The 20,216-nt window shown below is 42.3% G+C and overlaps 1 protein-coding gene across 1 annotated transcript; it reads right to left on the bottom strand.

The window, feature by feature from the left end:
- Window positions 1–273: 273 nt before the first annotated feature.
- On the bottom strand, window positions 274–20,153 carry LOC115198591 (ubiquitin carboxyl-terminal hydrolase 12). Its single transcript, XM_029760641.1, has 10 exons — window positions 19,743–20,153; window positions 17,516–17,596; window positions 15,498–15,637; window positions 15,269–15,342; window positions 14,907–15,160; window positions 14,580–14,656; window positions 14,269–14,352; window positions 11,644–11,841; window positions 11,348–11,426; window positions 274–5,271 (listed from the first exon to the last, which is right to left on the bottom strand). The coding sequence occupies exons 1-10, from the start codon at window positions 19,788–19,790 to the stop codon at window positions 5,170–5,172; spliced, it is 1,137 nt and encodes a 378-aa protein (XP_029616501.1). The 5' UTR covers window positions 19,791–20,153; the 3' UTR covers window positions 274–5,169.
- Window positions 20,154–20,216: the final 63 nt, after the last annotated feature.

Raw genomic sequence — 20,216 nt, 5'->3', positions numbered from 1 at the left:
GGGGGAACCCTTATGGGTAAACAGATTTAGAAACACAAAACAGGGTTGTTGATTCATAGCGTACTGAAGCAAGAAGAATCTTGTATATCCCTTGTGTAATGTTTGGGGAAATTCTGTGTTTTTGGAATGTCATCTACTTATGGAAAAGACATGACCGTGTAGAACAGCAGCAACCCCTGATGGAAACAAAGCATCAGCTTTACCAGTAAAGTTCTGTAAATGTTCTACTTTGAAAATGTAACAGAACCAGCGCACACATAGAGAGAGAGAGGCTTTTTCCTTCTTAAACCAGTTATTTATTGGAGAAAGTTGAGACCAAAACATTCTTTTTTCCCCTCCAAACATACAAATTTTCACTGCATCCGGGCCGCGACATCTCTCTGCACCCCAATAAAACACTCCTCCCCTTCTCAAAGTGCACTTCAACTTAGAGCAGTGCCGGGTTCAATTCCTATTACATTCTTGGCGAGTTAAAAGAAGTGAAATGGACATCTTGTGGACAAATCCCCCATGGCAAGTTTAGTTGACTGGGATTGAAATGAAATTACCACCCCAGGTAATGTTTCTAAGACCAGGGATTTTTTCCTGATGAGGAAAAACTTCCTGGTCGTAAATGAATATGATCAATCGTATAGACCTCTTATTTCAAGCAAGCAATTAATTAAACTCCAATAACATCTTTATATTTACACATTTTCAATGTCTCCATCCCAAATGACACCCTATTACCTATGTAGTGCACTACTTTTGAACAGCACCCTATTCCCTATATAGTGCACTACTTTTGACAGCCCTATGGGCCCTGGTCAAAAGTAGTGCACTACATAGGGAATAGGGTGACATTTGGGACACAAACATTCTCTCAAATATAACCCCAAATAAATCACAACCCCATTCATCTCAGCTGCCTACACAAGAATGGTAGGTCTAAATTAGTAAAATATATATAAAAAAGTGAACATCTAGGAAAAAGTTAATAATAATTGTACTTAAAATAAAAAAATTACTTCAGACCCTAGTTTTAATTTGTGTTGGTTCCCACCCGTGTCTTCTAAACCATCACTACCCCTCATCAAGTTTATGGAAGTATGGTGGTGTATGCGTCCCAAATGGTGCCCTTTTCCCTATGTAGTACAACACATAGGGAATGGGGTACCATTTGGGACACAATCGGTATGTGTCAGTACTTAAACAGAATTTCTTTAGAAGAAAAAGAACAGCCTCCTCTCCATCACCTATCCTCGTGTCCTTTCCTTCACCTAAACCGGTCATAGTCATTGGTTACGTGAGCAACCTTATTAGCGGCTGGGACATACAGAGCAGCAAAAATTGTTTCTAGCGCATCTTGAAATCGTTGTTCCTACAAATTTGGCTGTCGATTTTGAACGGTTGGAGTGATTACCGCCTACAAAGCTGTGCAGGGCTTGTTAGAAGGGAGAGTGATGAATCTGCACAGAATAACTGAGGGAAATGAATCGATTCTCCACAAATTATCTTATAGCATTGTTTGATGATCATCCCTGATGTTTTCCTGAACTTTCCAATACCTTCCTGATGCATTTGTTTCTGATACCTCCAAGTGTCCAAAAATCGAGAATCAAATAGATTGATGGTCTGTTAATAGTGTCTTAAATATCATGTATAGATCAATTTAATATAATGTACAATTTGACTTTGTGACCACCCCCTACCCCCATTCTCTGATGGATATGTGGCTCGCCCAGTGATTTTGTTTTACTAAAGTGTCTCCCTCTGAAATATTAGTAACTACCAATGATCTACACTGAGGTGAAAAGAACTGGACTGGTTAAACTAAATACCTAGAAATGGATAGAAAATGTTGCTGTCCCCTACCCAGGTTTTACACGTCACTGCAGATGAAGGAAAGGAGACAAGGCGAGGAAACCACGTTAAGACTATTGATAACGCACCCAGGAAGCAAAACGGGACGCATTGCAGACCAGTGTAGTTTGTTAGTTACATACAAAGCTGCTAGATCTAAACAACATTTCCTGTTTCTCTGTACTGTGTCCAGCCATGCGTGTCCTGTGGGGTGTGCTCGCGATCACTCACTTCAAACACAAATCAACCAAAGCGTGAGAATTGGCTGTGTGTGTGTGTGTGTGTGTGTGTGTGTGTGTGTGTGTGTGTGTGTGTGCGCGCAAGCTGCACTGTCAGCAGCAACCCCAAACAAACTGAATAAAAAAGGGGTCAAACCACTGTTTATATATACACACACACACCTCTGGTATGCCACGCCTCACTTCACTCACCTACTACACACACACCAAAGGTTAGGGAGTACAGAGACGCAGACAGACAGGGTAGACAGAGTGTGCGTCCCAAATGGCACCCTATTCCCTATGGGCTCTGGTGAAAAGTAGTGCACTACAAAAGATACAGGGTTCCATTTGGGAGTCAGCCAGTGAGAGTGAACCCTAGAAGAGTGTACTAGATAAATACTCTAGATCGTAATAGCCTAAGTTCAATCATTAATGAGTTTAGCTCTCCCACAATCCAAACACGTTCTAATTAGAGTAGCAAGTCACACAATCTAACATTAAAAGGGCAATTCCTCCACTTTTCAACCTCATATCTCCAACATCATAACAGTGTCAACATATGCGAAAACAGCACATTTCCATGATCTCTGGTTAAAAAGACAAGGGGGGGGGGGGGGGGGAACGCTTCTCTGTGATATCACAGGGTAGGATTAAAGTACAATTATTTTTTCTCAAAACCTGCAAAGACTTTCTGGCCTCGGTACTGGTACCAAGTTAGTTACTCATTGTGCATTTATTCCTCATGTTATTATTTTTCTATCAGGTTCTCCTTTTTCTCCTCTCTGCATTGTTGGAAAACAAGCATGTTACAAATATTTTGATTTGCCAGAGGGAGGGTATTTTCTTGCTCCCCACTTCACTGCAAATCTCAAGAGTTAGGAAATCACCGTTTTAACTTTTAATGATGTCATTGTGTAGAACTTAACTTTATATTTTTTTCCTACAAAACGTAGAAATGCGCATTTTTCACATAGGTAAACAATGGTATTGTGCTGAAGATAATGAAAACGTGGTTGAATTGCCCTTCAATATCTGTTTAGTTAGGGTTTGCAAAACTCCGGTAATTTTCCACAAATTCCTAGGATCTCCAGATTTCCAGCTTATTTCTTCTTGATTTCTGCGAATCCTCCAGATGGGATTTTCCGGAAGACCTTGGAATTTTGGGGAAGTTATCGGAGTTTTGCAACTCTATACACAACGTAAAAAGGTTTCGTTTTAGTCCTTCACCAATGTCAACCTCATATTCATAATTAGTTAACCCTAAAAACAAGCAGCATGTCTTAGTTCGATTTCAGTTCACATAAAGGAATGGTTTATGCGTTAAAATATGAATTAATATATGGTTGCCGAGTATAGCCTAAAAACACAAGATGGCACTCTATACCCACTAGGGCCCTGGACAAAGGTAGTGCACTATGTAGTGAATAGGGTGCCTAGGTCTCCAACTGGTGGGGTGTGTTTGAGATTTAAGAAAAAAACTCTGGACCCTAGTCATAGACTACAGCTGAATCCCTAGGAGACCTGGTCAAAAATAGCACAGTGTGTTAGAGAATCGGGTGCCATTATTAATATATCTAGTACTGGTCAGGATTGGTAAAAACTCCAGGCCCTAAGTATGGGCCAACCAATAAGCAGCCAGTTTCGTACTGTATATTTCAAAACGGCAGACAGTCTTACATTCAACTTAATACAGGTCCCACTCTGGGCCGAGCTAACATAAACACCTCCCATGTCAGAGCTATGGATCAGGGCCTTTATTCATAAAGCTTCTCGGAGTAGGAGTGCTGATCTAGGATCAGATTTAAAAGGCTAAACTGATCCTAGGTCAGCACTCCTGCTCAGACGTTTTATAAATAGTGGGCCTTAATCAATTTATCTTTCTGTTGAGAGTACAGGCACTGTTCCAATACCTACACCAGCGTATTACTTAGAATGTATTGGGACTGCATACTTGGTATTGTGCTAGAATAGATATTGGGACAAAGCCTTTAAAAAAGAGTGACGTTAAGTTTATTACCCCAACTGGCAGTGTAGCACATACTTAATATTATAAACCAAACAACCGCTATGTTTGGTTTACTTGTACGGTCCAAAAAATGAACAGGAAACGCTTGTATACCTCAGGCTCTGATTGGAAGGTTCATATCAGGTGACAGGAAGAGGAGCTTAATGTTGCAGCAGCCAATCAGGTTTATAAAGCGTTAAAGACGACAAAGAGGATGGCTGGGCTATGTCCCAAATGACAGCCTACTCCATATATAGTGCTCTACTTATAGAGTGCAGTACATAGGGAATATGCTGTCATTTGAAGCACAGCCATTGATACCAATGAGATGCTTGCTTGCTTAGCAGACGGATATAAGATAAACATCTGGTTGGCAGGTTATTTGTAGTTTGCTGTTGTAGCCAGAGGGGGAAGTTAGAGAGCATATATGTGTGTCCCTTTAAACAGATGGTAATATAGATGTGCAGCTTTCAGCATCTGAACCATGATATAATAAAGCACTGCCAGATATGGCCCGGTGAGCTGCAAAGGGACCAAACTCAACTCTCCACCCCACTCTCCAAACTAACAACAACTGGCAACAAAGTATTGAGAACATTCAGGAAATGGCAGCTCCACTTTTCATCAATCCCAAATCCTGTTCAGCCCCTCTGAGTGGCACTAAATATGACAAGGACACCAATAATTGATGACACACCAGTAATGGTGCCACATCAGTAACGGCACACCGTGTAAGCAGAGAGCTAGCCAAGCTAACACAGCATATATTGCTAATCTGCTGTCAAACCCCAAAAAAAGACAATGATGATGAAAAGGAGGAGAGAGAGGGGGGGGATGACGAAACATAATCCCCGGTACCTGCTCTTCGTTCTACGATGTCATATCAACTGATCAGTTGCTCGGGCATCGTTGGCTCGTGTCTGCTGAAGATCCTCCTCCAAGCATCCTCTCGGCGCTCCACAGCTCCCGCTGTAAAGCCTGAATATTTAAAAAACAGGTGGTGGGCTAGGCAGGGCCTGTGGCTGCCCAAGCCCCTCCCCTCTATGCTGAGTCCCAATCCCAATGGCCCGTTTCAGCCTTGGGCCGCTGCCATTTGCTGGTTCAGTCCCGGGACTGGTAGAATAGGATGTAACCTGACTCAGAGTTCTTAGAAATGTCAGACGTTAGACCGTAGAACTCCTCGATCGCCTGGGCGTCGATTTTCTATAAAAGGAGGAGAAGAGTTTAAGGTTAGGCCGAATCGCAAAATGACAGCCTACTATTCCCCATATAAATCGCAGAACCAAATCGCAAATGTTTGTGTCTGTCACGACACAAACATATAGCGACAGAGTTCACCATATAGTGCGCTACTTTTGGCCAGAGCCCTATCTTTTTACTGTGTTCTGTGTCATACACGTTTTGGAAATCTGTAAGAATATATCTTTGTGGTAGAACAAAGGTGGATCCCCTCAGAGGAAAGAGAATAAATCAGTAGTGCATCTACCAGTTGTGAGGGTAGAGTAGTGAGGCAGCAATGTTTACTTGCAGTTCATTCCAATGTCAGTTTCCAGGAGGAAAAAGGTACCTCTCCCTTTCTCCTGGAAACTGAAATTGGAGTGGACTGCGTGCGAGAGGAGGAAGAGAGAGGAAGAGAAGAAATTCAAAACAAACCCACAGCAGCCATGTCTACTCTTCTATCCCCTCCCATTCCAAGTTCCCCCTTCGCTACAGATCTAGGATCAGCTTACCTTCTCCAAACCCCAACCTTTACACTAGAACCGCTAAAGCAGTAATTTGACTGCTCATGAATTTAAAACAATTCTCACTGACATTTTTGAAAAGGTATGGCCCCCTCCTTCCTTGACTTTTCGTAAATAAGTCTATGTAACATATTGTCGTTGTTAGAATCTTAATAACACTAACAGAACTGGAGTTATAAAATCAGTTTTAGGAGGAATGTCATTTTTTTGAATGTTTTCCCGTCACCCCTCCTTCTACCGGCAGTTGAAGGTGCTGTGCCCAGTTGATAACTGCCTTGAAACTTAACATAAACATTTTTACACATACAGTATAACAGATTAAATAAATGAAGTTAAAGTATGATGGGGAGAATGTGTGAGTTGATGAGTGAGGGGAGAAAACAATGCCAAATTATGTAAACACCAATTAGGAATGAATAAGAGGGAGGCCCATTCTTTGTATTGATCTGTTCTAATTATAATCGCAAAATCGCATGTATGCTATATCTAGGTCCCTATTAAAATCAGTTGTATTTTTTGCCTAATTCCATTATTTTTTTCCTAAGTGCTGTTTTCTCCAGGTTTCCGTTAACCTAAAAAAAACGGGGATTACTCCCTCAAAAAAAAAAAAAAAAATGTTTTAATGGAAAAAACAACCAACTTGGATGTTTTAAATCCTCAACAATGCTTAAACCACACAAGGAGAACACTTTTGAGGTCTGGAAAAAAAAGAAATCTAAAAACTTTTCATTTACGAGTGTAGACATCCTTTAATTTAACTGCACACCAGCAAGAGACTCTTTGATTAGTGGTGTTTCTGTAGCATACACGTGATTGCAGAGTTTGCTAAACAAATCGCCACTGCATTGACGCAAACCATCATGATATCAAGTAGGCACTAGCTACTTTGTAGTTAACATTTAAAATGAGAAGGTTTTTAGGAAAGCCTTTCCATTTACCAGAAGACGCTACACAAAAAGTGCTAGACAAACGCACACACAGAGGCCCGGGCATTCCTGCATTGCCTCTAAAGAAAGTTAAAGGAAAATATGAGATCACTGATGCATTTTGTTAATGTCTTATCAAATTTAGGCATATTAATACATTTTCTAACAACTTCAATAAATGTCTTTATATTGTTGAACCCTGCTTTAAAATGTCTGGATTCTGTCCACAACGCAGATTTTAATAGGGCCCAACATAACAGTCCACTGAATCGTATTGGTCTACACTGGCCTACTTGTGAGTACACAGCGAGAACTTGCCATTGTAAATGACGCACGAAGACTAAGACAGATGCACATGCTGCCGCGTTCAAGTTGCTACAAAACCTGAATGAAAATGACTCCGATGGCGGGGAAGAAATGAATCATGACATCTGATGATTATTCTTCTGATTCTGAGCCTCAGCCTGACCGACACCGCCGAGGCCCAAGTGCAGAAAGGCGCGCACGGAACAGGTGTCGACGCCACCACCAAATGAAACTGCGAGGCAGGGACAGAAGAAGGCATGGCACCATTTCTATAGAACAAGCTGGTGACAATGCTACAGGTTGATTACCACAGAGAGCAGGCCCGACAAATCAAGCAAATTAAACCTACATCAGCAACGCACTCACATTTTTGGTTTGTTTGTTTATGTGACACGGATATGCTCCAACTGATGCCATTGCATGAAGACGCTACAGGTGCAAAATTCCTGGAACTTACAATAGGATTCCGGATTTCCTGCTTATTCCGCAAATCTTCCAACCAGAATTTCGGGAAAACCAGAATTTCTTGAAAGTTCCCGAGGATTTGTAACCCTAGTAGACGCACACCATGAAAGCACGAGCTGACAACAATTGAATAGTTTTGACTGCTGTCAATTCGACATTTCTATTCATTATAATGCAATTATTGCTTTTGTGCTGATTTTCACTATTTATCAAGCACACTTGGCGCTTATAATGTGTAGGCTACTGATAATATTTGACCGTGCGTCTTGGTGGTTGGTGTATATCACATTTGGTTGCTGTTACCACATTCCAAGACATATGCCCTTGAATGCATTTTTTACATAGCCTACAGTACCAAACTAATGGAAACGCTATTGTGTTCATATTTTCAAGCATGGTGGTGGATGCATTACGTTATGGGTATGCTTGTCATCGGCAAGGACTAGGGAGTTTGAGATTTAAAAAAAAAGAATTTGAGCTAAGCACAGTCAAAATCCTAGAGGAAAACCTGGTCTGCTTTCCAACAGACACATTCATCTTTCTGCAGGACAATAACCTAAAAACGGAAGGCCAAATCTATACTGGAGTTGCTTACCAAGACGACTTTGAATGTTCCCGAGTGGCCTAGTTACAGTTGACTTACAGCATCTTGAAAATGGCTGTCTATCAATGATCAACAACCAACTTGACAGAGCTTGAAGAATTTAAAAAAAGAATAACGGACAAATATTGTACAATCCAGGTAGGGCTGGGGGAAATGGCATAAAAATCGATGTTTTTTGGGCGATTCACAATATACACACAAAACTGTGTATAACCCTTCAAATGAGTGGATTCGACTAATTCAGCCACACCCGTTGCTGACAGGTGTATGAAATAGAGCACAATCTCCATAGACAAGCATTGGCGGAAGAACAGCCTTACTGAAGAGCTCAGTGACTTTCAACATGGCACAGTCATAGGATGCCACCGTCCCAACAAGTCAGTCTGTCAAATTTGCTGCTCATAAGCGTGGAACTGAGAAAAATGTATTTTATTTACCTTGGTTTCACAGTAACTTAATGCAGTTACTGCTAACATGACCTTCATTGTCTCCAAAACACAATAGAGGCCTGATATTTGTCCACATGATTAGCATGTATTTAATGTAGAAAAAATGACATAGCGCACTTTTGACCAAATTATTAGTTACTGCCTTTTTGCTTGATAGGGTAGTATACCGTATAACGATATAGTGGGGTGGTAGATGGCTACCTAGTCTCCTCTAGGACCCACATCAGGTTCCTACATGGTACATACACCATAGGCATACATAATTCAACAAGCTCAGACATATCCACAAAATAGTAAGCTCAGACAGATCCAGCTCAGAGGCCCAGCTCATGGGATACATCAGATTTTTTTATTTTTTTTAAATATAAGATGCAACATGTAAAGTGTTGGTCCCATGATTCGTGAGCTGAAATAAAATATCCCAGAAATGTTCCATACGCACAAAAAGCTTATTTCGCTTAGATTCTGTGCACACAATTGTTAACATCCCTGTTAGTAAGCATTTCTCCTTTGCCAAGATAATCCATCCACCGGTGTGGCATATGAAGAAGCTTATTGAAACAGCATGATCATTACACAGGTGCACCTTCTGCTAGGGACAATAAAAGGCCACCCTAAAATGTGCTGATGTCTCAAGTTGAGGGAGCATACAATTGTCATGCTGACCGCAGGAATGTTGAGAGCTGTTGCCAGAGAAGTGAATGTTCATTTCTCTACCATAAGCTACCCCCAACGTTGTTTTAGAGAATTTGGCAGTACGTCCAACCGGCCTCACGACCACAGACCACATGTAACCACGCAAGCCCAAGACCTCCACATCCAGGTTCCTCACCTGCGGGATCGTCTGAGACCAGCCACCCAAACAGCTGATTAAACTGAGAAGTGTTTCTGTCCGTCATAAAGACTTTTTTTGGGGGGAAAAAACCTCATTCTGATTGACTGGGCCTGGATCCCAAGTGGGTGCGCCTATGCCTTCCCAGGCTCACCCATGGCTGCGACCCTGCACAGTCATGTGAAATCCATTGATTAGTGGTCTAATAAATGCATTTCAATTGACTGATTACCTTCTATGAACTGTAACTCAGTAAAATTTTTGAAATTGTTGCATGTTGGGTTTATATATTTTCTCAGTAGAGAAAGGAAAATGAACGTGCTTATGCAAGAAATGTTAGTGCATCAAATCGTATCGCATCGATTCGTTCTCCAATCAAACCAAATCGTTTCAAAAGTAAAACATATCGTTCCTATATCACATCGGAGCCGAAGTATCTAGATACGTATCGAATAGTCTTGAAAGGGAAAGACGCACCTCCCCAAATTAAATGTATTAATTATACTGTTAGAATGTTGCAGTCAGAATGATTGGCTTGAAGGGGCTCCCTTGAGGCCCAGCAGTTCTAGTGTAAAAGGGATAATTTGACATTTTGGCAATTTCTCTACTTACCTAGTCAGATTAGCTCATGGATACCCTTTTAATGTCTCCACGTGCAGTTAAGGTATTTTCTGGAGCCATTGTAACTAGTATAAGCTCATGACTGGACATCTAGACTGACTATGGGTAAGTAGAGAAAAGGGCTTAACTGCCAAAATGTCTAACTACCCCTTTAATCATTAGACGGTAAACCCACAGCTGATCTGAGACCAGTGTCTTTCAAAGCCCAGTGGAAACTTCATCACTCAGCCAGGTTCTGCTCATCCACCAGATGTTACAATGGGACTCTTTCCATAGCGGAAAAACCCTAGACACTGATCAACGATCAGTTTTGCATTGTTCCACTCTAATGTTTACGCTGGGTAAACTGAGTGTATGCTGATTCTAGATCTGTGCCTATGGAAAGTGTCTACCCGAAGTGGAAAAAGCAGGCCCCTCGATTGCTATAACATACCTCTACACTGTGGGTACATTTGAAACAGAGCCATGTACTACTACTGTGCGGACTCATTCCCTGAACGTGACCTGGACTGAAAGCATTTCACCAGGCGCAGTAGGCCTACTCGACTTTCAAGTATTTCATAGTGTGTGCTATGCCATGTTTTAATGCATTCTCATTACCTGAGAAAAGCAGGTTGATTATGGTGAGTGTGAGAGAGAGGACAGAAAGCTAGACTACCATACACGGACAGAAAGAAGACGACGAACCCCCCCCCCCACCCCTTCGGCTCATCCTACTAACTTATCTAAAACTGGTATTTCCAGTCTGTCTCCCGCTCCCTATTCATAAAGATTCCACATTATGAACACAGCCACCTGGAGCTATCTGGGTCGACCGAAGCGGAGCAATGATGGAATTCCAGACAACATTGGAAGCGAGTAGGGATCAAATACTTTTAGCGTTTGCTCTAGCCTGCCTGGATTGCTAATCATATTTGAACCCAGGTCTGGTATGTAGTAGGGGGATGGACTGGAATGCAGCTTGGAATAGGTCTCTGATGGGTCTCTATGGATGCTGTGAATGAGTGAGTAGAATCAAACTACTAGTTTATACCATAAAAATAGATGGTGTCATTTGTTGACAACAGGTCGTTATTGGAGGTGCCGTTGGAGACATTTATTGGGAATTTGCGAGTACCTACAGTTAATTTAGCCTCTGTTTTGCCAGTCTCCAGCTTTCATACCATATTTACAACTAAAAACACAGCTTGTGTGTTTGAGGGTCCCATGTACCACATCTGATCAGCATCTCACGCTTCTCTTTGAACATACGGAATATAGACTCATTGAAGGAAAACATCCCTTAAAATAAAAAGAGATAAGAGTTATCACTCGTATAGACGAGCTCTCCTTACCTCTACTATGTCGTCATCAAACAAGAGCCAGAATCCATGACTCTTCACTATGGTGATGTAATGACCACGGTTTGGACCACTGGAGAGAGAGGAACATAGATATACACGTTATAGACAGGAGGTACAACTAAAAGACTATGCTGAGCAGGAGAGAAGAGAGATGGACAGAAACAGAGAAATATTGAAAAGGTGACAGACAAGGGGAGAGCGAGAGAGAAACAGTCTAAAAACAGACACACACAGATCTCTGGCACAATCTGAGCGAGCGACCACACACGCACAGTCTCTCCCTTTACCTTCCACAGTGGACGACCACGGCGACCAGGTCGTACATGCGGTCGGGGTTGGTGGCGTCTCCTGAGGTGTTGAAGAGGCGGAGCTCCAGGGGGAAGACGACGCGATAGGACAACTTGGTGTAGCGATGCAACTGGTCCATGTATTTAAACCTCTTCAGGTGTAACGCCAGGATCATAGGGAGCTTCTTAACACGCATCCTAATAATAACAAAGAACATAATAATATATGATATAGAGAGGGAAGGAGTAGGGTTAAAAGATCCAACGCAGCTGTTTTTTAAATCTCAATAAATCATTTCTGGGTAAAAGAAAATGAGCTTTTATAGGCAGAGAGGTTTGGAACACTTAAGCAATAAGGCAGAGCTGTATCATGAATACAGTCACAGGTAAATGGCGATGTTCGGCCCGAAGCGACAGCGTCATTTACTTGGATATGTCCATGATGATGATGTTGATGCGTGATTTTGCCTGGCTCAAACAATGTTGTCTCATCTTGTCTGGGGACCATTCACTCTCCATGTACAGTGAGGGAAAAAAGTATTTGATCCCCTGCTGATTTTGTACGTTTGCCCACTGACAAAGAAATGATCAGTCTATAATTTTAATGGTAGGTTAATCTGAACAGTGAGAGAGAATAACAACAAAAACATCCAGAAAAACACATGTCAAAAATGTTATAAAATGATTTGCATTTTAATGAGGGAAATAAGTATTTGACCCCTCTGCAAAACATGACTTAGTACTTTGTGGCAAACCCCTTGTTGGCAATCAGAGGTCAGACGTTTCTTGTAGTTGGCCACCAGGTTTGCACACATCTCAGGAGGGATTTTGTCCCACTCCTCTTTGCAGATCTTCTCCAAGTCATTAAGGTTTCGAGGCTGACGTTTGGCAACTCGAACATTCAGCTCCCTCCACAGATTTTCTATGGGATTAAGGTCTGGAGACTGGCTAGGCCACTCCAGGACCTTAATGTGCTTCTTCTTGAGCCACTCCTTTATTGCCTTGGCCGTGTGTTTTGGGTCATTGTCATGCTGGAATACCCATCCACGACCCATTTTCAATGCCCTGGCTGAGGGAAGGAGGTTCTCACCCAAGATTTGACGGTACATGGCCTCGTCCATCGTCCCTTTGATGCAGTGAAGTTGTCCTGTCCCGTTAGCAGAAAAACACTCCCAAAGCATAATGTTTCCACCTCCATGTTTGACGGTGGGGATGGTATTCTTGGGGTCATAGGCAGCATTCCTCATCCTCCAAAAACGGCGAGTTGAGTTGATGCCTAAGAGCTCCATTTTGGTCTCATCTGACCACAACACGTTCACCCAGTTGTCCTCTGAATCATTCAGATGTTCATTGGCAAACTTCAGACGGGCATGTATTGGTGCTTTCTTGAGCAGGGGGACCTTGCGGGCACTGCAGGATTTCAGACCTTCACGGCGTAGTGTGTTACCAATTGTTTTCTTGGTGACTATGGTCCCAGCTGCCTTGAGATCATTGACAAGATCCTCCCGTGTAGTTCTGGGCTGAATCCTCACCGTTCTCATGATCATTGCAACTCCACGAGGTGAGATCTTGCATGGAGCCCCAGGCCGAGGGAGATTCACAGTTCTTTTGCGTTTCTTCCATTTGCGAATAATAGCACCAACTGTTGTCACCTTCTCACCAAGCTGCTTGGCGATGGTCTTGTAGCCCATTCCAGCCTTGTGTAGGTCTACAATCTTGTCCCTGACATCCTTGGAGAGCTCTTTGGTCTTGGCCATGGTGGAGAGTTTGGAATCTGATTGATTGATTGCTTCTGGACAGGTGTCTTTTATACAGGTAACAAGCTGAGATTAGGAGCACTCCCTTTAAGTGTGTGCTCCTCTCACTGTTCAAATAAACCTACCATTAAAATTATAGACTGATCATTTCTTTGTCAGTGGGCAAACATACAAAATCAGCAGGGGATCAAATACTTTTTTCCCCTCACTGTATGGTACAGAGATTGACACTCAAAAGTGAAGGATTGTTTCCAAGTCTAGACAGGGAGACTTATATTAATCTCGCTGTACCAAACTAAATGCTAGGATGGAAGCAAGGGGAAATAATGTGTGATAAACACAAGAGATGATTCGGACAGCAACATGATATTCTTATGGCGGCAGAGTGATAATTTTCAGATGGAACTGTTAGCAGACATAGCGTGCCTGTGACGGCCAATAGAGCACGGCTTGGAACGCTGCTTGTCCAATCAGCATCCAAACAATGAGTTGTATAATCTTTCTTATAGGTCTATTAACTAAATTTACCACATGGTGATGTCAACATGGAATGGAAAAACTCCCTCTCACCAAAACAGGCTGAAATTTCCGGTGTTTTTTTTTTTTTTCAAACAGCTCTTAAACTAAAAGGGCATTATTATAACTTTCACAAAGTATTATTCAAACCTCAGTGGGGAAACATTAAAACACAGGAAATCAAGTTTTTTTGACTGCACTGGGCCTTTAATGTTAGTATTTAAACCTCTTTAGGTGTATGACCGGCAAGCTTCGATCCTGTCTACTAATCACCTACTTACTGCATGTTTGCGCCAACTGCCATTTAAATGCACTTTTTGGCCACGTTTTTCACAGAGACCAGCCAGCTCACCTTTTCTGTGCCTCCTGTTTACTCCGACACTGTTCACAGTAGTACTTGTATTCACTGCATAGTGTCTCGGTGTTGCTGAAACCCCTGTGGAGAGAAAAGAAGAAGACACACACACACAGATGAGTTCTGGAGCATCCACAAAGTGATGTCATTTGGCATATGTATGACTTGGGACTTTTTCATAACGCTTCCTCTTATTTCGGCCTACTGAACTCTTCAGTTTTTCCTCCATCCATTCATTTATTTATATTTTCCTCTCTATCCCCACAGTGGCTCTCTCGCCCTCTCTCTGGCAGTACACACACACCTACCTAAGACAGTGCGTGATAGAGGTGTTCTGCTCCACGTCAACAGACAGGTCCAGGAAGTCCTCATCTTTACTGCTCACCTGGACAAGCACAACATTGGTGACATCTACCTCTGTTTAAACACTGTTCAGTAATAGGAAACTGGCATAAATTACAGCTCCTGGCCCCATTCCTCTCCTTCATTTAAAAACCAATGACAGTCTCCATTTTGAATCTGCCTTTACCATTACAATAGTGTCGAGAAACTAGCACAGCCCGGCATCAATTACTGCTCTCAGGCCCATTCATCTCCCCATTAACAGCCTCCGTCTTGGATCTCCCTCCACTTACAGCTTCACAGTTGAGGCAACGCGTCTCGTTGGTCAGGGTTCCCTGGAAGATCTCATGGACCCAGGTCTGCTGTATCTTCTCCCCTTCCTCTCCTCCTCCTGTCCCGCTGCTCCCCCCACCTCCTCCGTTCTGTACCAGTTTTCCGTTCTGCTGTCGCTCCTGGCCCTTCTCCTCCTGGAGCAGGTCAGCGATAGTGTTGAGGAGGTAGTTGAGGAACTCATGGGCATCTTGCTGCATGTAGTTGTCAAACAGCTCTGGAGAGAGAAGAGGATAGAGAAAGAGGGGATGAAGGAAGAGTAATGAGCTGTCTAAGGTCGCTACATTTTCTCCATTCTCCTTTGCACCCCTCCCATCCTTCTCACCATTCTCCTTCCTCAGACGGGAGATGAACTTCTTGGGAGGGATGACGCCGACCTTCTTCTTTTGTGTAGCGATGCTGTTGAACAGGATATGTTGCCATGAGTGAAAGAAAATTGTAACAAAGTTTCAATGGTAACTTCTTTTCCCATATCTGATCTATTTTTGGTTCCAAGAACAATTTCATGTGTTTATGCAAGAGTCTACGAGTGGTGCACATTCTCTCCCCTTTACCTGTTGAAGAGGTCAGACAGACAGGTGAGCAGGGACTCTTTACGTCTGGGCTGGACCTTGTAGGCCAAGACCTTCTCCCTAAAAGGACGGCAGAAGTAGAGGGCTTGCAGCACCGAGTTACAGTAGCAGGTGTTCCCAAACTACAGAAGAGGAGAGAGGGAGGAGACAAGACGAAAGGAGAGGAGAGTGAGGAGAGAGAGGTAGAAGTGTGAGAGCATGTGATAACTCTCGTGTTACAATAGTTGGAAAAAGGTCATTCAATCTTAATTCAAAAGCAAATACTAACACTAAAATCCATGTTACTGTACCATGGTACTGTAGCTATGGTTAAATATAGTGTTTGTGCAGGTGCATGCTGGGAAACTTACAGTTGAAGTCAAAAGTTTACATAAACTTATGTTGGAGTACTTAAAACTCGTTTTTCAACCACTCCACAAATGTATTGTTAACAAACTAGTTTTGGCAAGTCGGTTAGGACATCTACTTTGTGCATGACAAGTAATTGTTCCAACAATAGTTTACAGACAGATTATTTCACTGTATTACAATTCCAGTGGGTCAGAAGATTATACACTCAGTTGACTGTGCCTTTAAACCGCATGGAAAATTCCAGAAAATTATGTCATGGCTTTAGAAGCTTCTGATAGGCTAATTTACATCAATTGAGTCAATTGGAGGTGTACCTGTGGATGTATTTCAAGGCCTACCTTCAAACTCAGTGACTCTTTGCTTGACATCATGGGAAAATCAAAAGACCTCAGAAAATAATTTGTAGACCTCGACAAGTCTGGTTCATCCTTGGGAGCAATTTCCAAACGCCTGAAGGTTTGTTCATCTATACAAACAATAGTACCCAAGTATAAACACCATGGGACCACGCAGCCGTCATACCGCTCAGGAAGGAGGCGCGCTTTGTCTCCTAGAGATTAACGTATTTTGGTGCGAGAAGTGCAAATCAATCCCAGAACAGCAGCTAAGGACCTTGTGAAGATGCTGGAGGAAGCAGGTACAAAAGTATCTATAGCTACAGTAAAACAAGTCCTATATCGACATAACCTGAAACGCCGCTCAGCAAAGAAGAAGCCTCTGCTCCAAAACCACTTTAAAAAAGCCAGACTATGGTTTGCAACTGCACATGGGGAAAAATATCCTACTTTTTGGAGAAATGTCCTCTGGTCTGAGGAAACAAAAATATAACTGCTTGGCCATAATGACCATTGTTATGTTTGGAGGAAAAAGGGGGAGGCTTGCAAGCCGAAGAACACCATCCCAACCGTGAAGCACGGGGGTGGCAGCATCATGTTGTGGGGGTGCTTTGCTGCAGGAGGGACTGGTGCACTTCACAAAATAGATGGCGTCATGAGAAGGAACATTTTGTGGATATATTGAAGCAACATCTCAAGACATCAGTCAGGAAGTTAAAGCTTGGTCGCAAATGGGTCTTCCAAATGGACAATGACCCCAAGCATACTTCCAAAGTTGTGGCAAAATGGTTTAAGGACAAGAAAGTCAAGGTATTGGAGTGGCCATCACAAAGCCCTGACCTCAATCCTATAGAAAACTTGTGGGCAGAACTGAAAAAGCCTGTGCGAGCAAGGAGGCCTACAAACCTGACTCAGTTACACCAGCTCTGTCAGGAGGAATGGGCCAAAATTCACCCAACTTATTGTTGGAAGCTTGTGGAAGGCTACCCGAAACATTTCACCCAAGTTAAACAATTTAAAGGCAATGCTACCAAATACTAATTGAGTGTATGTAAACTTCTTACCCACTGGGAATGTGATAAAAAAAATAAAAGCTGAAATAAATCACTCTCTACTATTATTCTGACATTTCACATTCTTAAAATAAAGTGGTGATCTTAACTGACCTAAGACAGGGAATTTTTATTAGGATTAAATGTCAGGAATTGTGAAAAACTGAGTTTAAATGTATTTGGCTAAGGTGTATGTAAACTTCCAACTTCAACTGTAACATGACCAACATCTATGGTTTAGATTGTTGGTGTCGGTACTTACGTTGACCAACCCAAAGTAGTGTTCATTAACTGGAAACTGTTCCGGTCCGATCTCCTTCTCCAAAGCTGAGGCATTGGCGCCCTGGAAAGTAAAGTATTGCATTTACATAGTGTCTGCTAAATGACCATCTATCGTCCAGAGTGACTTACAAATCAGTAAGAGTCAAAGGGAGTGCATACCATCAGCCATGTATTCTAGCCAAGAGTGCCATAAAGATTCCACACTAGAATACTTTTTAGTATGCTCTAATAACTTTTCATGTAGTATGAATATTGGGATATAGCCTAGTTAGATTGGCTATAGAACTGCGCTCACACTATTTCGTATGCTTGGCTACTAGCATATCATGTAGTAGGTCTACTAGTATGAATATTGGGATATAGCCTAGTTAGATTCACTGAAGGCCTGCCTTACACACTGCTTGGACTGTATCCGCACCAATCCCATTTGACCCCTGGGTCTGGTACATATCGTTACGTAATGATTTTACATGGTATCAAGTGCACCGTCTGCCCGAGACCTGTCCAGTATCATCTTGGGACAGAAGGCATGGTCCTCCTAGTCTTTATCCATGACTACACATTTATGAATTTATTATGATGCTCTGTCATATAAGAATGACCACTGCTGACTGAAATAACTAAAAAGGTGTGCTTGTCTCACATGTGTGATGTTTCCATACGATGCAACCGATCTACAAGACGCAGACTGAAGATGCCGGTGTACTGACTAGCTAACCCCTGTGAATGAAAACCAAAGGCTATGAATATGACTAGCAGTAGCAGGGCTTAAACACACTCAGCACACTCTTAATTAAAAAAGTCTGCGTGTGAGATTTCTCCCTGACATCTGGGGGGGCATTCATTACATCTTGCAAAGGTTTACCGTTTAATAACCAAATAAGAATAAATTGAAAGAAACGGGGAGGAACCAATGATGTGTGTGATAAATAAATAAATAAACAAATAAAAATATATACACACATATACATACACACACACCCATCCATCCATCACTAGCAGAGAACTAACTGAATTTGTCCAATAGAAATGAGCAAAAAGTTCTCTGTTTGGAGTAAAAGGCCTCTGTTGCAAAAGGTTGTGCAACAGACAAAATGCTTTGTTACAGAATCGCCATAATGAATACACCCCTGCCATTCATCTCAACTAGCTGTTGGTCTGATACGGCTGAGGTGCAGCGGCAGAGGGATGAAATACAGGTTCAAACTTAATCTGTCACCGGATAATGCACCTCTTTATCAGCGACTGGTAGGCGAAGTAGAGAACCTGTCACTTGTCAATATGGGGAACCGTGAGAGTAAGATTATGTCACACAGGGTGGCACGTTCCCTGGCATCTTTGATGTTTTGACAGAGGGACAGGTGAAGAAATTGGTTGAGTTGCATTTCAGGTGGAGCATCTCTCATGGAATTATTGAACGACACAGCCAGCGTTCTTTCAATCCATAGAATTCAGTTACTGCTGATAGCTACATAACAAACCAATGAAGCCCAAGCTAACGTTAGCTAGCTAACAAGCACTGACCTCTGCAACGGATTTCACATTTCATTTGCTGCCTTGAGGTATATGAAAACAATACATATAGAGCGAGATTAGCAGAACACAGCTAACTCACTATGTAGGTAGCTAACTTGCCAGATAAATGTTGCTGGCAAGCATCTATTCAGTAGCTGGCTAATATTTCAGTTACCTTAATGTAGCTAGCTAGTTGAAGTTTAAAGGTTGACCAATATGATTTCGCTAGCTAGTGTTAGTAACGTTAGCATAAAATACGTTATCAAATAAAACGCCTAAGATGACGGAGAAAGCAACATAACTACCTAAGTTAGTTAGCTAAATTTAACGTTACTTGTCTAGCCAACTGTCAACACGTTGTGGTATTGATAAAACTAGCATTAGCTTGTGGCTAGGCTATATGCTAACTAGTTAGCTGGCTCTTATTTGCTAACTAGCTAAAGTTAGCTACCCCTGTTGATCCACCCATATCAAAAGACCGTGCAGTCTAGTGATACTTTGCCTTCTTGAAACCCAACAACTAAACGCATCAATAACAGCCACCTATGTTTGCTTCTCTAGAGAGATGTGCCTAGCTAGCTAACCAACTTTCTGGAAAATCTCAGTCATGTCCTGTTCGACAGGTTAGCTAGCATTAGCCAACTAGCTAATCGCATAGAAAATAACGTTTTAAACAGAAAAAAATGCCTTACCATCGTACAAATCGAGGCGATCTTTCGGACTGTCATCAGTATTTCCATCCGTCTGTCGCCATATTGGACCGAACCCCAATTTGAAAACGTTGACAGCCGCTGCGGCTGTTGGAGTTCAGGGGAGACCTTTTGCACCGTCCAGTTTGGGGATGAGGGAGTGTTGATGCACGGCTCTGACGCTGCACTGTTTCCTCTCAGGCCAGTTTCGTGGCGAGAGCGAGGCTCGCAGATAAAGTACACGCGCACACACGTTTGTGCACTAGCACTGGGTGGATTATAATTGACTGGTCGTTGCGCAGATAATAAAGCAGGCTAAATCGTAGCCTATGCAACTCACTCTCAGGATGTTTAATAGATCAGTCATGCAAGAATGCAGATCTAAGAATGCATGGACATAGAGAGGCAAAACCGTCAAAGACGTGGAACTGTCCTGGTTGAACTAAATTAGGGACAGATCACAATTTATTCGGGGGA

The sequence above is a fragment of the Salmo trutta genome, chromosome 8 (genome assembly GCF_901001165.1).
Source record: "Salmo trutta chromosome 8, fSalTru1.1, whole genome shotgun sequence".
Classification (NCBI taxonomy): domain Eukaryota; kingdom Metazoa; phylum Chordata; class Actinopteri; order Salmoniformes; family Salmonidae; genus Salmo; species Salmo trutta.
Note: the sequence above shows the minus strand (reverse complement) of the source record. Positions and strands in the feature narration are given on the sequence as shown.